Source organism: Chrysochloris asiatica, unplaced genomic scaffold, assembly GCF_000296735.1.
Source record: "Chrysochloris asiatica unplaced genomic scaffold, ChrAsi1.0 scaffold00184, whole genome shotgun sequence".
NCBI classification, from domain to species: domain Eukaryota; kingdom Metazoa; phylum Chordata; class Mammalia; order Afrosoricida; family Chrysochloridae; genus Chrysochloris; species Chrysochloris asiatica.
This window is the reverse complement of record NW_006408702.1, coordinates 1,859,551-1,874,202: the sequence shown is the minus strand read 5'-3', so window position 1 is coordinate 1,874,202 and position 14,652 is coordinate 1,859,551. Positions and strand designations below refer to the sequence as shown.

The following is a 14,652-nucleotide window of genomic DNA, read 5'->3' as shown; positions in this document are numbered from 1 at the left end:
AAAAATTGATGCATTTGAATTTTGGTGTTGAGGTAGAAAATTGAAAATACCATGGACTTCCAGAAGAACAAACAAATGTGTTTTGGATGAAATATAACCAGAATGCTCCTTAGAAGCCAGGATGGCGACACTTTGTCTCTCATACTTTGGAAATATTGTCAGGCAGGACCAGTCTTTTAAGAAAGACATTATGCTTGGTAAAGTGGAGGGTCAGCAGAAAAGAGGAAGAACCCCTCAAGAGATGGATTGGCCCGGTGACAGTAGCAGTGAGCTGAAGTGAAACAAAAATTGTGAAGGTGGTCCAGGACCAGACAGTGTTGGCTCTCTTGTGAATCGAGTCACTGTGAGTTGGAACTGACTCACTGGCACCTAACAACAACTGCAGGATATGATTAAATACTTTCTGGGACTTTCTAGGAAAGGTCTACTCAATTCAAATTGCCCACAATATAGCTGTCCACGCAGACGCAGAGCATGTTAGGCGCCTCCATCTATCACCGCTCTACCCCCAGCCCCCACACAAACACATCCACTGCCCCTGGGGTGGCTGTTACTTAAGATACTTAGACATGGCCTTTGGAGCCTGTGGGTGAGGGTGGGGTTCTTTAGGGTTCTCCCAGGCTTAAGTATTAAGATGAAAGGTACCAGCCATTGAGAGTGGATTTGATTGGAGGAAGCAATCAGGAATCCTTGGAAACCTGTAGTCCATATGTGACTGCAGGGAGTCCCTGACTTATGACGTATTTGAGTTACAATAAGCTGTCCTTACAATCATCAGATTTGTGTGTGTGTCTGTGTATACCTTATTGTTAGTAATTTGTACTACTGGCAGTATTACAGCATGTGATTCTCAGTTGTTCAGTGTGATGATTTACTGTTCAAAATATTGCTGTCTGACAGGTTGTGTCCTGATCTACAGTGAACTCGGTATCAGTGTCGAGAGTCATAATGAATGGAAAGATGGAGAATGTTTAACTCCCATGACATATGACAGTTGAGCTGCACATGTGCACAGCATCCTTTTCCACTCAAACCTCATTGTTCCGATATTAACAGTGACTTCATTGCAAATAAGGCCTAGATTGGTGGTGGTGTTGTTACGTGCCGTCAAGTCAGTTCTGATTCATAGCGACCCTGTAGAGGGTTTCCGAGGAGCAGCTGCTGGGTTGGAACCACTGACCTTGCAGTAGCAGTCCAGTGCTTTTCCTGCAGTGCCAGACAGTACTCCAGATGAGGCTTATAGTGTGATCTTATTTAACATTTCATACCTCAGAAGTATCAATTGTTAACTTGAAGCTGAGTTGTTCAAGTTTCCCACCCTGTAAACATCTGCATTGCTTATCCCTCCCCTAACTTGTCTAGGAAAAGATTCACACCACTCAGAGCCCTAGTCCAAAAAAGAAAGTCAAGAAGCCTCTAGACATGGATACAAAGACAAAGAACATGTAGGCCTATGACAATGGAAAGAAAGTAGATGCTGATGATTTGGATAAAAGATCAAACCCAGAAGAGCATCCCTAGAAATATACTGATGATTCAAACCTGAAGGAACAGCAGGGGAAGACAACCTCAAGTACTTTAATGTCAGCAAGGACTGGCTTCATCACCTCAAATACAGATTTTGGTCAGAATGAGTGTGTACTAGAGAAATTGGAAGCGCCGCCGGATGCCAAGCCACTGCAAAATTCAATGATGAGCTAGACAAGACAATGCAAGGTGAAGAATATCTGGCAAAGCAGATTTCCAACGTGGATGAAACAAGTTTATTTGGGGAAAGGATGCCAGAAGGTACCTATATTTACAAAGAGGGGAGGTTGATGCCTGGTTTAAAGACAGATCTTAAAGACAGAATCACTTTGCTGCTTGGAGGAAATGCTGTTGGATTTTAATTAAAGCCTTTTCTTGTTTGGTTATGGTAATGTGCTAGGGAGTCGGTTCCGACCCATAGCGACCCTGTACAGGGTTTCCGAGGCTGTAAATGTTTATGAGAACAGAAAACTTCATCTTTCTCCCACGGAACAGCTGGTAGTTTCGAACTGCTGACCCTGAGGTTAGCAGCCTGATTCGTAACCACTACGCTACCAGCGCTTCTTCTTTTCTTGTTTAACATTACGAAAGTCTCCGCGATTTCAAAACCACTGACAAAAATAAGTTTTGTGGCACTGTAGGATAAGCACTGGACTGCTCATGAAAAGTTTGCTATGAGTCAGCACTTAATAACAAAAACATATGGAGCATTGCGTCTTCTTGGGAGGGATTTATGGGAAAGTACACGTGGGGAATATGGGGGAAATTGCTGAGCAATTATGGGAACATACTCTAGGCATTTGATAAGGATACTTCTATGGAAAAGATCAGTAAAAAAAGGATCCATATGGTGAGAACACTGACTGTAGAATTTGACATCATGATGTGGACTAGCTCTTCAATCATGAAGACAAAGACTTGATAGTTCAGGTTGGCCTTGCTTTTCTTTTAATGGATTTTGAAGAGAAAAGAAGTCCTAAAGAAGAGAGAAATAATGAAGACTAGAAAGGAGAGAAGTTGTCAAAATACTTATAGTGAAAGGATTTGTTGTCAAGTGCCATCGAGTCAGTTTCAATGCATGGTAACCCAAGAGAGGGTCTTCGAGGAGTGACTGGTGAGTTTGAACCACCAACCTTGCGGTTCAAATGAACTTGCAGTGTTGTGCCTATTGTACAGTGTCACACCAGGACTCCAGCAAAAGGATTAGCTGAAGAGTTTTCTAAATGAATCAGGGGGTTCAGTTGTTTAAAAGCATGCCAGTGAGGGAAGCAATGGGATGTTACTGTGAAATCAATGAAGGAAAAAAGACAGGCGCCATACAGATTTTCTGACCAGAACTCTATCCTCATTCCAGGGACAATCCAAATGACCCAGAACCTTCCACAGAACAGACAAAATGCCAATGCTGTGCAACTTTTCTCTAGTGTCAGAATAAATTTTTATGATTTGTATGGATTTTTAAATGTGTGTATATATATGCATTAAGATATACCTGTACAGTTATAGGTAATGTTTCCATCCCCCAAAGAGAAATAAAGATTGGATTTATAAAGATACTGATAATAAATGGCAGTAATAATGAAAACAAATGAGATATTCAACTTACATCAGAACCGACTTACAACTGAGCCATCAAAACAGAACCCTGAAGTGAGTTGAGGACTACCAGTTTGAATTCATGTGGCTGCTTTTGCAGATAATCATTAAATTAGGTCGAAGAAACTTAATAATTTTTGTAATCATTAAGAAGGTCGAAGAAAAAGAGGAAGTTCCCCCAACTAGATGGATTGGCACCGTGGCAACAGCAATGGGCTCAAATATAGCAACAATTGGTGTAGGACCGGGCAGTGTTTCCTTCTGTTGTGTATGGGGTCACTGTGAGTTCGTACTAACTCAGTGGCAGCTAACAACAACAACAAAGGCCTTTCCTGAGAAGGTGCTCTAACTAAGTAGCATCATCTTTGGAGTATGCAGTTACTTCCAAATCTACTCTGAAAGTAGTTTTTATTTGTTGTTGTTGTTGCTGTGTGCCGTGAAGTCTAGTGACCTGCATAGGGTGTCCAAGGCTGTAAATCTTTACGGGAGCAGAAAGCCTCATCTTTCTCCCGGGGAACAGCTGATAGTTTTGAACTGCTGACCATGAGATTAGCAGCCCAGTTCGTAACCACTATGCTACCAGAGCTCCTTTAGTTTTTATTGATTGTTGCTGTTCAGTGCCGTCGAGTCAGTTCCGACCCACAGCGACCCTCTAGAGGGTTTCCAAGGAGTGACTGTGGTGAGCTTGAACCACCAACCTTGCAGTTCAAACTGACTTTGCAGTCTAGTACGTTAACCCACAGCACCACAAATTCTGGTGTTTATTAAAAATACAACAACCTATAGGGATTTTGCTTATGTTGTGTTTCTTCTCCTCTAGCTGTCTCGTTTATTGTGTGGGTGGAGAATAGACTTTTAGGTGGTTTTGGTTTGAAAACAGCATTTTTTTCTGAGGCAATAATTGTCACTGGAACTCGAGCTTGCAGAGCTTCTGGATGAACCCTTTCCATAACGTAATTCAGCACATGAGAACATAACCTCTGCAAAGGAGGCTGCAGGTTGGCTTTATGAAACCTTTTATGTAAGAAGTCTTCTGACAACAGCATGTTAGGAAGGGTTCAGATTGTGTTAGGGTTCTTATGGACTGAGTTGTGTCCCCCCTAAAAACGTTGAAGGTCTAACACCCACACATGTGAACTTGGCCTTGCTTTGAAATAGGATCTTTGAAGATGTCATGCGTTAACTTGAGGCGATACTTGGTAGGAGGGGTCCTAATCTCATTTGAGGGATGTCTTCTAAAAAGATTGGCCAACTTAATTAGTCATTAAAGCCCACTGCTATTGAGTCAGTTAAGGTGTCTCTGGTAGCGTAGTGGTTACGAATCGGGCTGTGAACCTTAAGGTCAGTGATTCGAAACTACCAGCTGCTCCGTGGGAGAAAGATCAGGCTTTCTACTCCCATAAAGATTTACACCCTCGGAAACCCTGTACAGGGTCACTATGGGTCGGAACCGACTCGACGGCACTTAACAACAACAACAACAACATTGAATCAGTTGCAGTTCGTAGCAAGCCTGTAAGACAGGGTAGAAGTGCCCCGTAGTGTTTCCAAGATGGCAAATTTGTTGGTAAGTGCTGTCGAGTTGGTTCTGTATAGCGTTTCCGGGGAGCCGCTGGTGGGTTTGAACTGTTGACCTTGTGGTTCCCAGTTAGTGCTGATCCTACAGTACCACACGGGAATCCTACTAGTCATTGTTGTTGTTGTTAAGTGTCATTGAGTCGGTTCCTACCCATAGCGACCCTGTATAGGATTTCCGAGGAGTGTTTGGAATTCTCTGCAGTCCAGCGCATTAACCACAGGGCCATACCAGGAAGTGGACATACCAGGAAGTGGACATCAAAAGCACACTGAGATGTCACTTGTTGCTGTTGATGGTTTCCACTGTGCCGATTCCTAGCCATGGCGACTCCATGTGTGCAGAGTAGAACTGTGCTCCGCAGGGTTTCCAAGGCTGTGGCCTCTTGACAGTGGCTCACTAGGCCTGTTTTCTTAGGTGTCTCTGGGTGGATTCAAACTGCCAGTTTTTGAGCTGGTAATGGAACACATACCCATTTGTGCCACCCAGGCTTCCCTGAGGGCTGTCTTAGAAAAGAGCAGAGCAGCCCTAGAGACCAAGACAGACAGGAAGGATGATCATGTAATGCTGGAGACAGCTCCAGCTACAAGCTAAAGACCATCACGATTGCCAGCGACCCCCGAAGCTGGGAGAAAGGAGTGGATCGCTTCTACCCACAGGGCTTCTAGAAGGAAGTAACACAACCAGTATCTTGTTTTGAGTCCCCGCCTCCAGAACTGTGAGACAGTAAATCTCTGTTTTTAGAAGGCACGCGGCGATCAATCTGTGGTACCTTGTTGCAGCGGTCCCAGGTGGCTACGACAGGCATGCTTTAAGTGCAGGTGCTGGAAGTTATACAGGGTCAGGGAGGAGCATGCTTGCATCCAGACCGGAAAGCAGCGTGTCTCCAGTTGTAGGCAGAGGGCCCTTTGTAATGGCTTTGTTGCCTGCTGTCCCCCTTTCCTTCTCTGCTGCATGCTGACTGTTCACCAGCTACCTGAGCAATCAGGATTCCTCTCAGCTGCTTCTGTGGGAAGGGTAAGTGCATGGTCCCTTCTCCGAGGCCTCCCAGAGGTGGAAGGGCCTCCACAGCACAGGTGGGTGTCAGCCTTGAGTTGGGGTGGGAAGCTGAGTGGCCTGAGATGAGTGTTCAGTAATTACTGGCAAACCTGAGTCCCCCAGGTCTAGATTATCCTGGCTTCCGGAGCTGATGTTTGCAGTAGGAAGTTGGGTGCAAGGTCCTGCTGCTCCCAAGAAGCAGTCTTTTTTCTCCTTGAGGAGTCCATGCTGAGTGTCTGACTGGGGGCCACCTGGCCAGTCAGTGTTGTGGGGCTGCCTCCCCTGGACACTGAGCCTGGGTCAGAGGATGTGAGGATTTCTTGTCTCTCTCTGTTTAAATTTTCCTTGGAGCTGTAGCCGACCTAAAGAATGGATTCCTTTGGATGCCTGCCATGCAGCAGATGGCTGGCCATGGACGGCATGGGCATGGCATCATGTCCAGCGGAAGCCATGAGCCAGAAATGGAAGGAGCTGACTTTTCAGCAGCCGCAGCTTTGTCTGCGTCCAGACAGGGCCCCTGAATGGACTGGGTCTGGAGTACACGGGGTCACAAAGGACTGGTCTGTGCTCACTGTGCTGAGAATTCTGGGAAGCTAGGGGTAGACATGGGGGCTGCCTCAAGCATGTCCTTGGGATACCCAATGGTCTGCCAGCCTTCTCCTCCAGCTCCGCTATGTCCAGCTCTCCCTCAACATCTGACCAAGGGGTCCCCTCACCAAGCCTGGCTGGTGGTGAGACAGGGAAGATCTTTGGAAAATGGTGTTAGGTTTTACCTGGTTTCCCACCACTGGTGAGAGATGTGACCACTGTGGAACTTGCCGGACCAATCAACAGTGGTCTGGAAATGTTAGTCATTTCACAAATGAGCCAGTGCCTGTTAAGCCCTTACTATGTGTCACCACCCGTGTCGGTTTGTCACACTGCGGTGGCTTATATGCTGCTGTGATTCTGGAAGCTACAGAACCGGCCTTTGAAATACTAGCAGGGTCACCCATGGCAGACAGGTTTCAGCGAAGCTTCTAGACTAACGCAGGTTAGGAAGAAAGACCTAGCAATCTACTTCTGAAAATTAGCTAATTTTAGCTAAAACGCTCATGGATCACAACAGAATATTGTGTGATATCATGCTAGAAGATGAGCCGCTAGCTTGGAGGGCACTCCACAGGAGCCGCCACAATGGGCTCAAACGTGGCAGTGATTATGAAGATGGCACAAGACTGACACTGTGATGTTTTGTTCTGTTTTGTTTTGTCATACATATGGTTTCCATGAGTTGGAGCCAACTGAACAGCAACTAGCAGCAACAAACAGTGTGCCTGGCTGCCTGTTATGCATAAAGCTGGCTCCAGAATTTGTGAAGCCAGTGCAAAATGAAAATGTGGGGACCCACATAAATGTTATGAAGGGTTTCAGGGTGATGAGAGCAGACCTTAAAACAAATATGAGGGACCTGCTGAGCATGAGCTCTTACAGGCTTATGCAGATCACATGCCCATGATGTTGTCATTTCTCTTGAGGAAGGAACAGTGGGTTCTAATGGGCATAGAAACTGGAGAGCTGGGTTTGGACTCTCATTGTTTTTTTAATCACCAAATGAACCCTGTGGGGCCTGTTTTGTGGGTTCGACATGAGTTTGCAGTGAGAGGGCATAAAAAGTGTGGAGCCCTGAGGAGTAACAAAACAAGGCAGGATTACCTGGCAATGAAGTCCACTCTGCAGACAGGTGGCTTACTTTTCCTTTTTGTTGAAAGAACATTGAATGAGAAGCATATAAGGCTCACATTTTGATTGGCTTGTCAAGGACACTTCTCTGAATGAGCCTGGGCCTCCGTGAGGAAACCATATCTCTATTCCCTTCCCCGGGAGAAGTAATGTGTGATGCCACAGAGCCTCTCATTTCGATCAGCGGTTCCCTCTAGGGAGGTCATGGCATGGGAGAGGTAGAAAATGCAATACCATATGTCTGTCAGCCAGAGGTCTGCCTTTCTCAAAGATAGTTCCAGAATGACCAACAAAGTAGCAGATTGAAGCTTTCAACAAACCCTGTTGTGTGGCTGTGGAAAGTTCTGGGACTAGGTCAACCTGGCCTTCTTATCCCTGTGTGAGGAGAGCAGGATGTGTGTGTGTGTGTGTGTGCGTGTGCGTGTGCGTGTGCGTGTGTGAAGGAGAGAGAGAGAGGAAGGGATAGAGGACAGGAGGGAGCAAAATATTCTAAGGATGCTAGAAAAAGGATGTTGGTTGGGGCTAGACAGATATCAGAAGAGGGTGAATATTTATGTCCCTTATTTTACTAGTTTAGTGTTTGGCTTCCTCTCTGCAATATTGCTTCCTATCACCCTCTGCAGTCTGACATTCTTCTAAAAGGGGGTCCTTAGATCCAGTTACGATGCTTCCTTTGTCCCCTTTTATTGTCCTTTTCTGACCATTTCCATGAGTGTTCCTTTGTTTGTAGAATGAAGCTATGACAACTCTGGGAATCTTGAGGCTTTCTTTTTATTACTTTGTCAAGTTGGTTTTTAAATTGATTGCCAACAATACATAGATTTGCTAGAAAGCATTAGAAATTTCAAAGCAGCAACCCCACACAAGCTGCTGACATGGTTAAGCCTCAGCTCCTCCTCACTTGCTTCTGTCCAGTTCTGTGGACCACACCTTCAGAGTGGCCTCTGGCTGGGATACCTAGTAGGACTTCTTTGGTCTGAGACAGAGGGTTTAGAGCTTGAATTTTGTACATCAGAATCCAAAGTGAAACTTCTTAAGATCTACAGATCTGGGATCTGAGGGTCTGAGTGGGCCTGTGGGACCTTTATTTTAACAGTCCTCAGGTGAGCCTGAAGGAAACTCAGGCATTGTTGTATTTACATGGAATTCATTTAGCACTGAGAAGCATCAGATGTGGGGTACATCGTAAAGGCACAGCACACCAAGATGCCCACAGCAAGGACTCCCTCAGGCATAAGGCCCCGAGTGGAATCGTAGGTCACAACTTTCCCTGAGAAGAAGTTTTGGGTGTGAGAAGTGGAGAATTGAGGACACAGACTATCTGATTGTGGCCACACTTTTGTGTCAAAGGGGAAGGTGTATGTCCCACCAATATGTACCAGTATGGACTAGGTGTGGCCCAAGCCGGGGGACTGCTATTTTCTTTTACAACTGTGTTCAGTGCCAGTCTTGAATGGCTAGCTCCATCTTCCTTCCCACAAATGTCTTAAAAAAGTGAAATGGAACAAAACACACCTTTTAAGTCCGTGCACTTGTATATGTTCTATCAGCCCGCCCTCGGGCCACCTATAGTGCTGTACCTTGGGCTCTTGGAGGAGTTGCACCTGGGGCCAGACTGTTTGCCACATCCAACGTCCAATATGTTGTGATAGGAATTAGGGGTTTGGCAAGAGAAGGACCCAGACCCTTCATTTACAGGGCCACGGTGAGCCCTTGTCACCTGCAGAGTCAGACCTGCTCTAAGGGTCACTCGTCCACAGCCACGCCCCTGGGAAAACTTGGGGAGACAAAGAGTCTAGTTTTTAAAAAAGTGACATCTCTGTTGCCTTCTTGAATATGGGATACATGATCAGGGCAGCGTCTAAAACAAGTTGCAACCCAAATATGGAGTAACTTGGGGAAGCCACTGCCATTTGATGTTTACTGATGACGGATGTTTTCGGCAGGAGGGTTTGGCAAACATCTTCTTCCAGAACTTTTCAGCTGTTGGGAGGAGTTCTTCCCCCATCTGAGAGTTATATATATAATCATTCAGCTAAACAAGGAGAATCATCTACAGGCTACCTGGGCTTACCACTGAGAACTGTGTGGGTGGGCTACACTTGGTGAACACTGTTAAGTGATGTTCAGTCTACAATCCATGACAACTAAGGTGGCAGCATTGCTCTGGGCAATGTAGCAAATCAGGATGAGTCAACTGTGTTTTCTTTTCACATTCTTAGGGGTGCTCCACGAACCTGACTTTGTCCCCCCCTTTTTTTTAATTTTTAGGACTGATTTCTGTGTTCATAAAGATGAGCCGTGCGACACTGTTGGTAAGTTGGGAGTTGAAATCAGAATCTGAGGGGCTGGCATACTCTGTGATAGTCTGGAGACTTCTTGAGATCACTTCCAGGTTAGAGGAGCTGTTCTCAAACAAGTGCTCTAGTTTCTGTAGACTCTTTTCTTATAAATTCACTCCTGGACTTTAGCTCCTCCTTTTTATTCAAGAACTTTTGAAGTTCCTTATAGCAGAAGCCATGTAGACCAGGGGTTAGTAAAGAAGATATGGAAAATCAGTGCAAGGGGGGGGAAGACCCACTACCCTGCCTCAAAGAGTCTGCAACTGAGGACACACTTGGTTCAGAGCTTGTTGGTCCTGAAGTCAGAAGGGGAAGCCAGTTAAGTGACACTGTGGTGGGTCTGAGAAAAAGGCCATCAGTTTATTCGTGTGCATGCTGTAGCTATGAGACTGGTGTCCTGTACAACTTTGGCCACCAGGCTAATTGCTTTGTGGTCCAACATTATTGAGACTGACATGTTGAACTTAGAAAAATGCAGTTCCTTCTTCTTTCCCTCTGCTGCTTTCTCCTCTATCACCCCTTCACGTCTCATTTTCCTTTATCCACTTATAGCTGACTTTTGAGTTTTTTTTATATTGGCACCATTTTCTGTTGTTTTCTTTTGCTTTTGTGGGGGCAGAGGGATAGAGTATTTGGTTTGATAGAGGAGACACCAAGAGCATTTGTCTGCTATAGTACAAATTTCAGTTCTCCAGGAGTCTAAATATTGCATTGTCAAAATCAAAATTCGGAATCAAATGTGTTTAGAATTGTAGGAAACTTGAAGGAAAAAATTATAAGATTGAAAATAGATATAGTGTACATTTCTAAAGTTAAAAGCCTTCCTATAGAGTTTTGGCCATGGATGGCCCTGAGTCTCTACCCGAGACAAGCTGCTTGACGTTGTATAATTCTCTGCGTGTTTCTTCATCCGTAAAATGGTCATGAGGGACTGGGGACTTCTAAGACCCTTCTGAATCTAGTATAGAGCTAGCTGACATTTGTCACACCTTAGAATTTACGAAGTAAGTTTTTGCATAGTATATTTCATCCTCTCCCTACTTGTCTGTCAGTTTGTTGTACTGCGGTGGTTTGTGTGATGCTGTGATGCTAGGAAGCAACGCCAATGGTATTTCAAATATCAGCAGGGTCACCCATGATAGACAGGTTTCAGCATAGCTTCTAGACGAAGAACAACCTAGAAAGAAGGAATAGGTGTTTCACTTTTGAGGGTTTAGCCACTGGAAACCTCAGGAATCCCAGCAGAACATTGTCTGATATAATGCAGAAGATGAGCCCCTCCAGTTGGAAAAACTCAAAATATGATGGAGAAAATACTGCCTCTTCAAAGTAAAGCTGACTTTTATGATATGGATGGAGTACAACTTTTGGGACCTTCATTTGCTGATAGGGCATGACTAAAAATGAGAAGAAACAGCTGCACACATCCATTAATAAGCTGAATGTAGAATGGACGAAGTATGACTTTAGGAAAATTCCAGGTTAACAAAAATAAAATGGAATGCTTAAAGATATATATCCTAAGCATTCGTGAGCTGAAGTGGACAGGTATTGGACATTTTAAATCAGAAGATTTTATGGTTTACTATGCTGGGAATGTCAAATTCAAGAGGAATGGTATCGCATTCATCATAAAAAGAACATTTCAAGATCTGTCTTAAAGTACAGTGCTGTCTGTGATATGATAATGTCCGTATGTCTACAAGGGAGATCAGTGAATACAAGTGGTATTCAAATTTATGCACCAAAGCCAACGACAAAGAAACAAGATGCATTGATAATTCCTGATGATTGAAATGCAAAAGTTGGAAACAAAGCGTAAAAATCCACAGTTGTCAATCATGGCTTTGGTGATAGAAATTACAGGAGATTGCATGAAAGAAATTTGCAAGACAATTGACTTCTTCATTACATAAACTTTTGATCAACAATATAAACAGTGACTGTACATGAAGACGGACTACACAAGAATCCAGTTGACTAGATCTGTGAGAAGACACAATGGAGAAGTTCAATATCATCAGTCTAAACCAGGCCAGGGGCTGACTGTGGAACAGGCCATCAATGGCTCATATGTAAATTCAGATTGAAGCTGAAGGAAATGAAAACAAGCCCATGAGGACTTCTAGATCAAGTTGACAGAGTAGGCAGACATGCTGAAATAAGTACATGTAAGACCAAGTGAAATAGCTGTGGACGAAGATTCTGAAACTCTGAGCTTCAGAGGATAGAATAGAAAGGTGGGCTAAATGCTGACTTGAAGAGAAAGCTGAACAGGAACAGTGAAAGATGAGATGAGTGATGGGTGATCTGTCAGCTGACTTGACGTGGTGTGACACAGCAAGACGGGGACACTTGTTCCCTGAATCTTCCTGGTAACTGAGTGTGGCACTCCCCACCCTCAGCCACCCAGTAGCTAGTGGCACCCTTTCTGTAACCTCTACTCTGCCTGGGCCAAGCACTGAGCATTCCACTCCCTCTTCTGGAGGCCTGTGAACCTGCCATGAACCAACAGTGGACAGAGAACTGTGTTCACGCTTCTAGTCTCTGTCACATCCACCAGGAGACAAGTCATGAGTGCCTAAGAACACATCAGCATACAATCATCAATTACATATAAATAAATACAGTGGTTCCACAATGTCGCAGAGAAAATGGCCAAATTTACCTTACAAAGAGAAATAAGACAGACAGCTTCAAACAAGAGACTAAAATACAGAGTCAAAAAAGATAATACCAGAAATGGTTTCAGAACTACCTGGTAAGGAATATGAAAGAAGGATATTTCAGTGGCCTGAGAGAATGAGAAAACTGCAGATGAAACCAAGGAAAACTTTAGAAGAATTCAGGAAACCACTACAAGAACAAATTGACAAAATGAAAAATTAGAAATTGTACAAAAACACCAATTACAAAGCCAGAAGTCTTACTACTGAGACTTCAGGAATAAATGATATATTGAAAGGGCAAAGAAGTAGAATTGAATCAATGGAAGGCCAATTTAGTGAACTTGAAGAGAAAGCTCTAAATGTTCATCCGCTAGAAGAATAATCAGAGAAAAGAACAAAAAATAGTAAAGAACGCCTAAATTTTTGTGGGACATTGTCAAGAGGAGTGACTTAGCTGTGATGGAAATTTGAGAATGGGCACAGGTAAAAAACAAAACAAAACAAAAACCCCACAGAAAATTATCCAAGTTGTTGGAAGAAAACTTCCTTAACATCATGAAACATGAGAAGATATACATTCAAGAAGTTGAGTGAGCTCTAAACAGGATAGATACCAAAAGAAAATCTCTATGACATATTATAATTACAGTTCAAAACTAAAGAAAAGGAAAGAATCCTGAGAGCAGCTTGGGAAAAGTGAACAGTTATTCATGAAAGAGAACTAATAAATAAGACTAAGCTCTAAATACTCACCAGAAACCATGTAGGCAGAAAGACAATGGAATGATATATATAAAACATTTACAAGAAAAACGAATTGCCGACCAAGACTCAGATATACAGCAATATTGTCTATTAAATGTAGTAGTTGTTGTTGTTAGGTGCCATGGAGTCGGTTCCGACTCATACTGACCCTGTACAGGGTTTCCGAGGCTGTAAATCTTTACGGGAGCAGAACGCCTCATCATTCTCCCACGGAGAAGCTGGTACTTTCGAACTGCTGACCTTAAGGTTCACAGCCCGATTCATAATCACTACGCTACCAGACCTCCTTATTGTCCGTCAAATATGATGGTGAAATTAGAACATTCCAGATAACCAGAAATAAAAAGAATTTGTAAAATCCAGACCAACCTTATAAACGATACTAAAGAGAGTTCTTTGGACAGAGAAAACCAATAACAGAAACAAACTGAAATGCACATATATGACAATATCACCTGAAACACAACTCAGACATTTGTTACTGTTGTTGTTAGGTGTCCTTGAGTTGGATCTGACTCACAGCACACCATGCACAGTAGAAGGAAACACTGCTCAGTCCTATACCATCTCCACAACTGTTGTTAAGCTTGAGCCCATTGCTCTTGTCACTGTGAAAGTCCATCTCCTTGGGGGTCTCCCTCTTTTTTTGCTGAGCCTCCACTTTACCAAGCATGATGTCCTCTCCAGAAACTGATCCCTCCTGATAATATGTCCAAACTATGAGAGGCAAAGTCTTGCCATCCTGGCTTCTAAGGAGCATTCTGATGTATTTCTTCCGACAAAAGGTTTGTTTCTTCTTCTGGAAGTCCGTGGTACTTTCTGTATTCTTCCCAACACCATAACTCAAATGCATCAATTCTTGTATGTTTTCTCTTATTAATTGTCCAACTTTCACATGTGTAAGAGGCTATTGAAAATACCATGGCTTGGGTCAGGCCCAGCTTAGTCCACAAACCAGTATCTTTGATCTTGAACATTTTAAAGAGGCCTTTAAAATATAGCAGATTTGCCTAGTGCACTACATCGTTTGATTTCTTGACTGCTGCTTCCGTAATGCTAATAGTGGATCCTTGCAAAAAGAAATCGTTGACAACGTCAATCTTTTCTCCATTTATCATGATGTTATTTACTGGTCCAGTGGTGACGGTTTTTTGTTTTCTTTATATTAAGGTGCAACCTATACTGAAGTCTGTGGTCTTTGAGCTTCATCAATAAGTTTTTAAGTCCTCTTTACTTTGAGCTAGCAATGTTGTATCACCTGTGTATTGCAAGCTGTCTAGCCTTCCTCCAATCCTGATACCGTGCTCTTCTTCATATAATCCAGTTTCTTGGACTATTTGCTCAGCATACTGATTGGATAAGTATGGTGAAAGAATACAGTCCCGGCACACACCTTTCCTGATATTAAAACATTCAG

At 43.6% G+C, this 14,652-nt stretch overlaps 1 protein-coding gene across 1 annotated transcript in view; it reads left to right on the top strand.

The window, feature by feature from the left end:
• Positions 1 to 14,652, top strand: part of ADAMTS17 (ADAM metallopeptidase with thrombospondin type 1 motif, 17) — a 744,430-nt gene that overhangs the window by 197,502 nt on the left and 532,276 nt on the right. Inside the window, exon 7 of the mRNA XM_006872136.1 lies at positions 9,731 to 9,774. Coding sequence (XP_006872198.1) covers positions 9,731 to 9,774 — 44 coding nt within the window. The remainder of the gene's footprint in view (positions 1 to 9,730; positions 9,775 to 14,652) is intronic.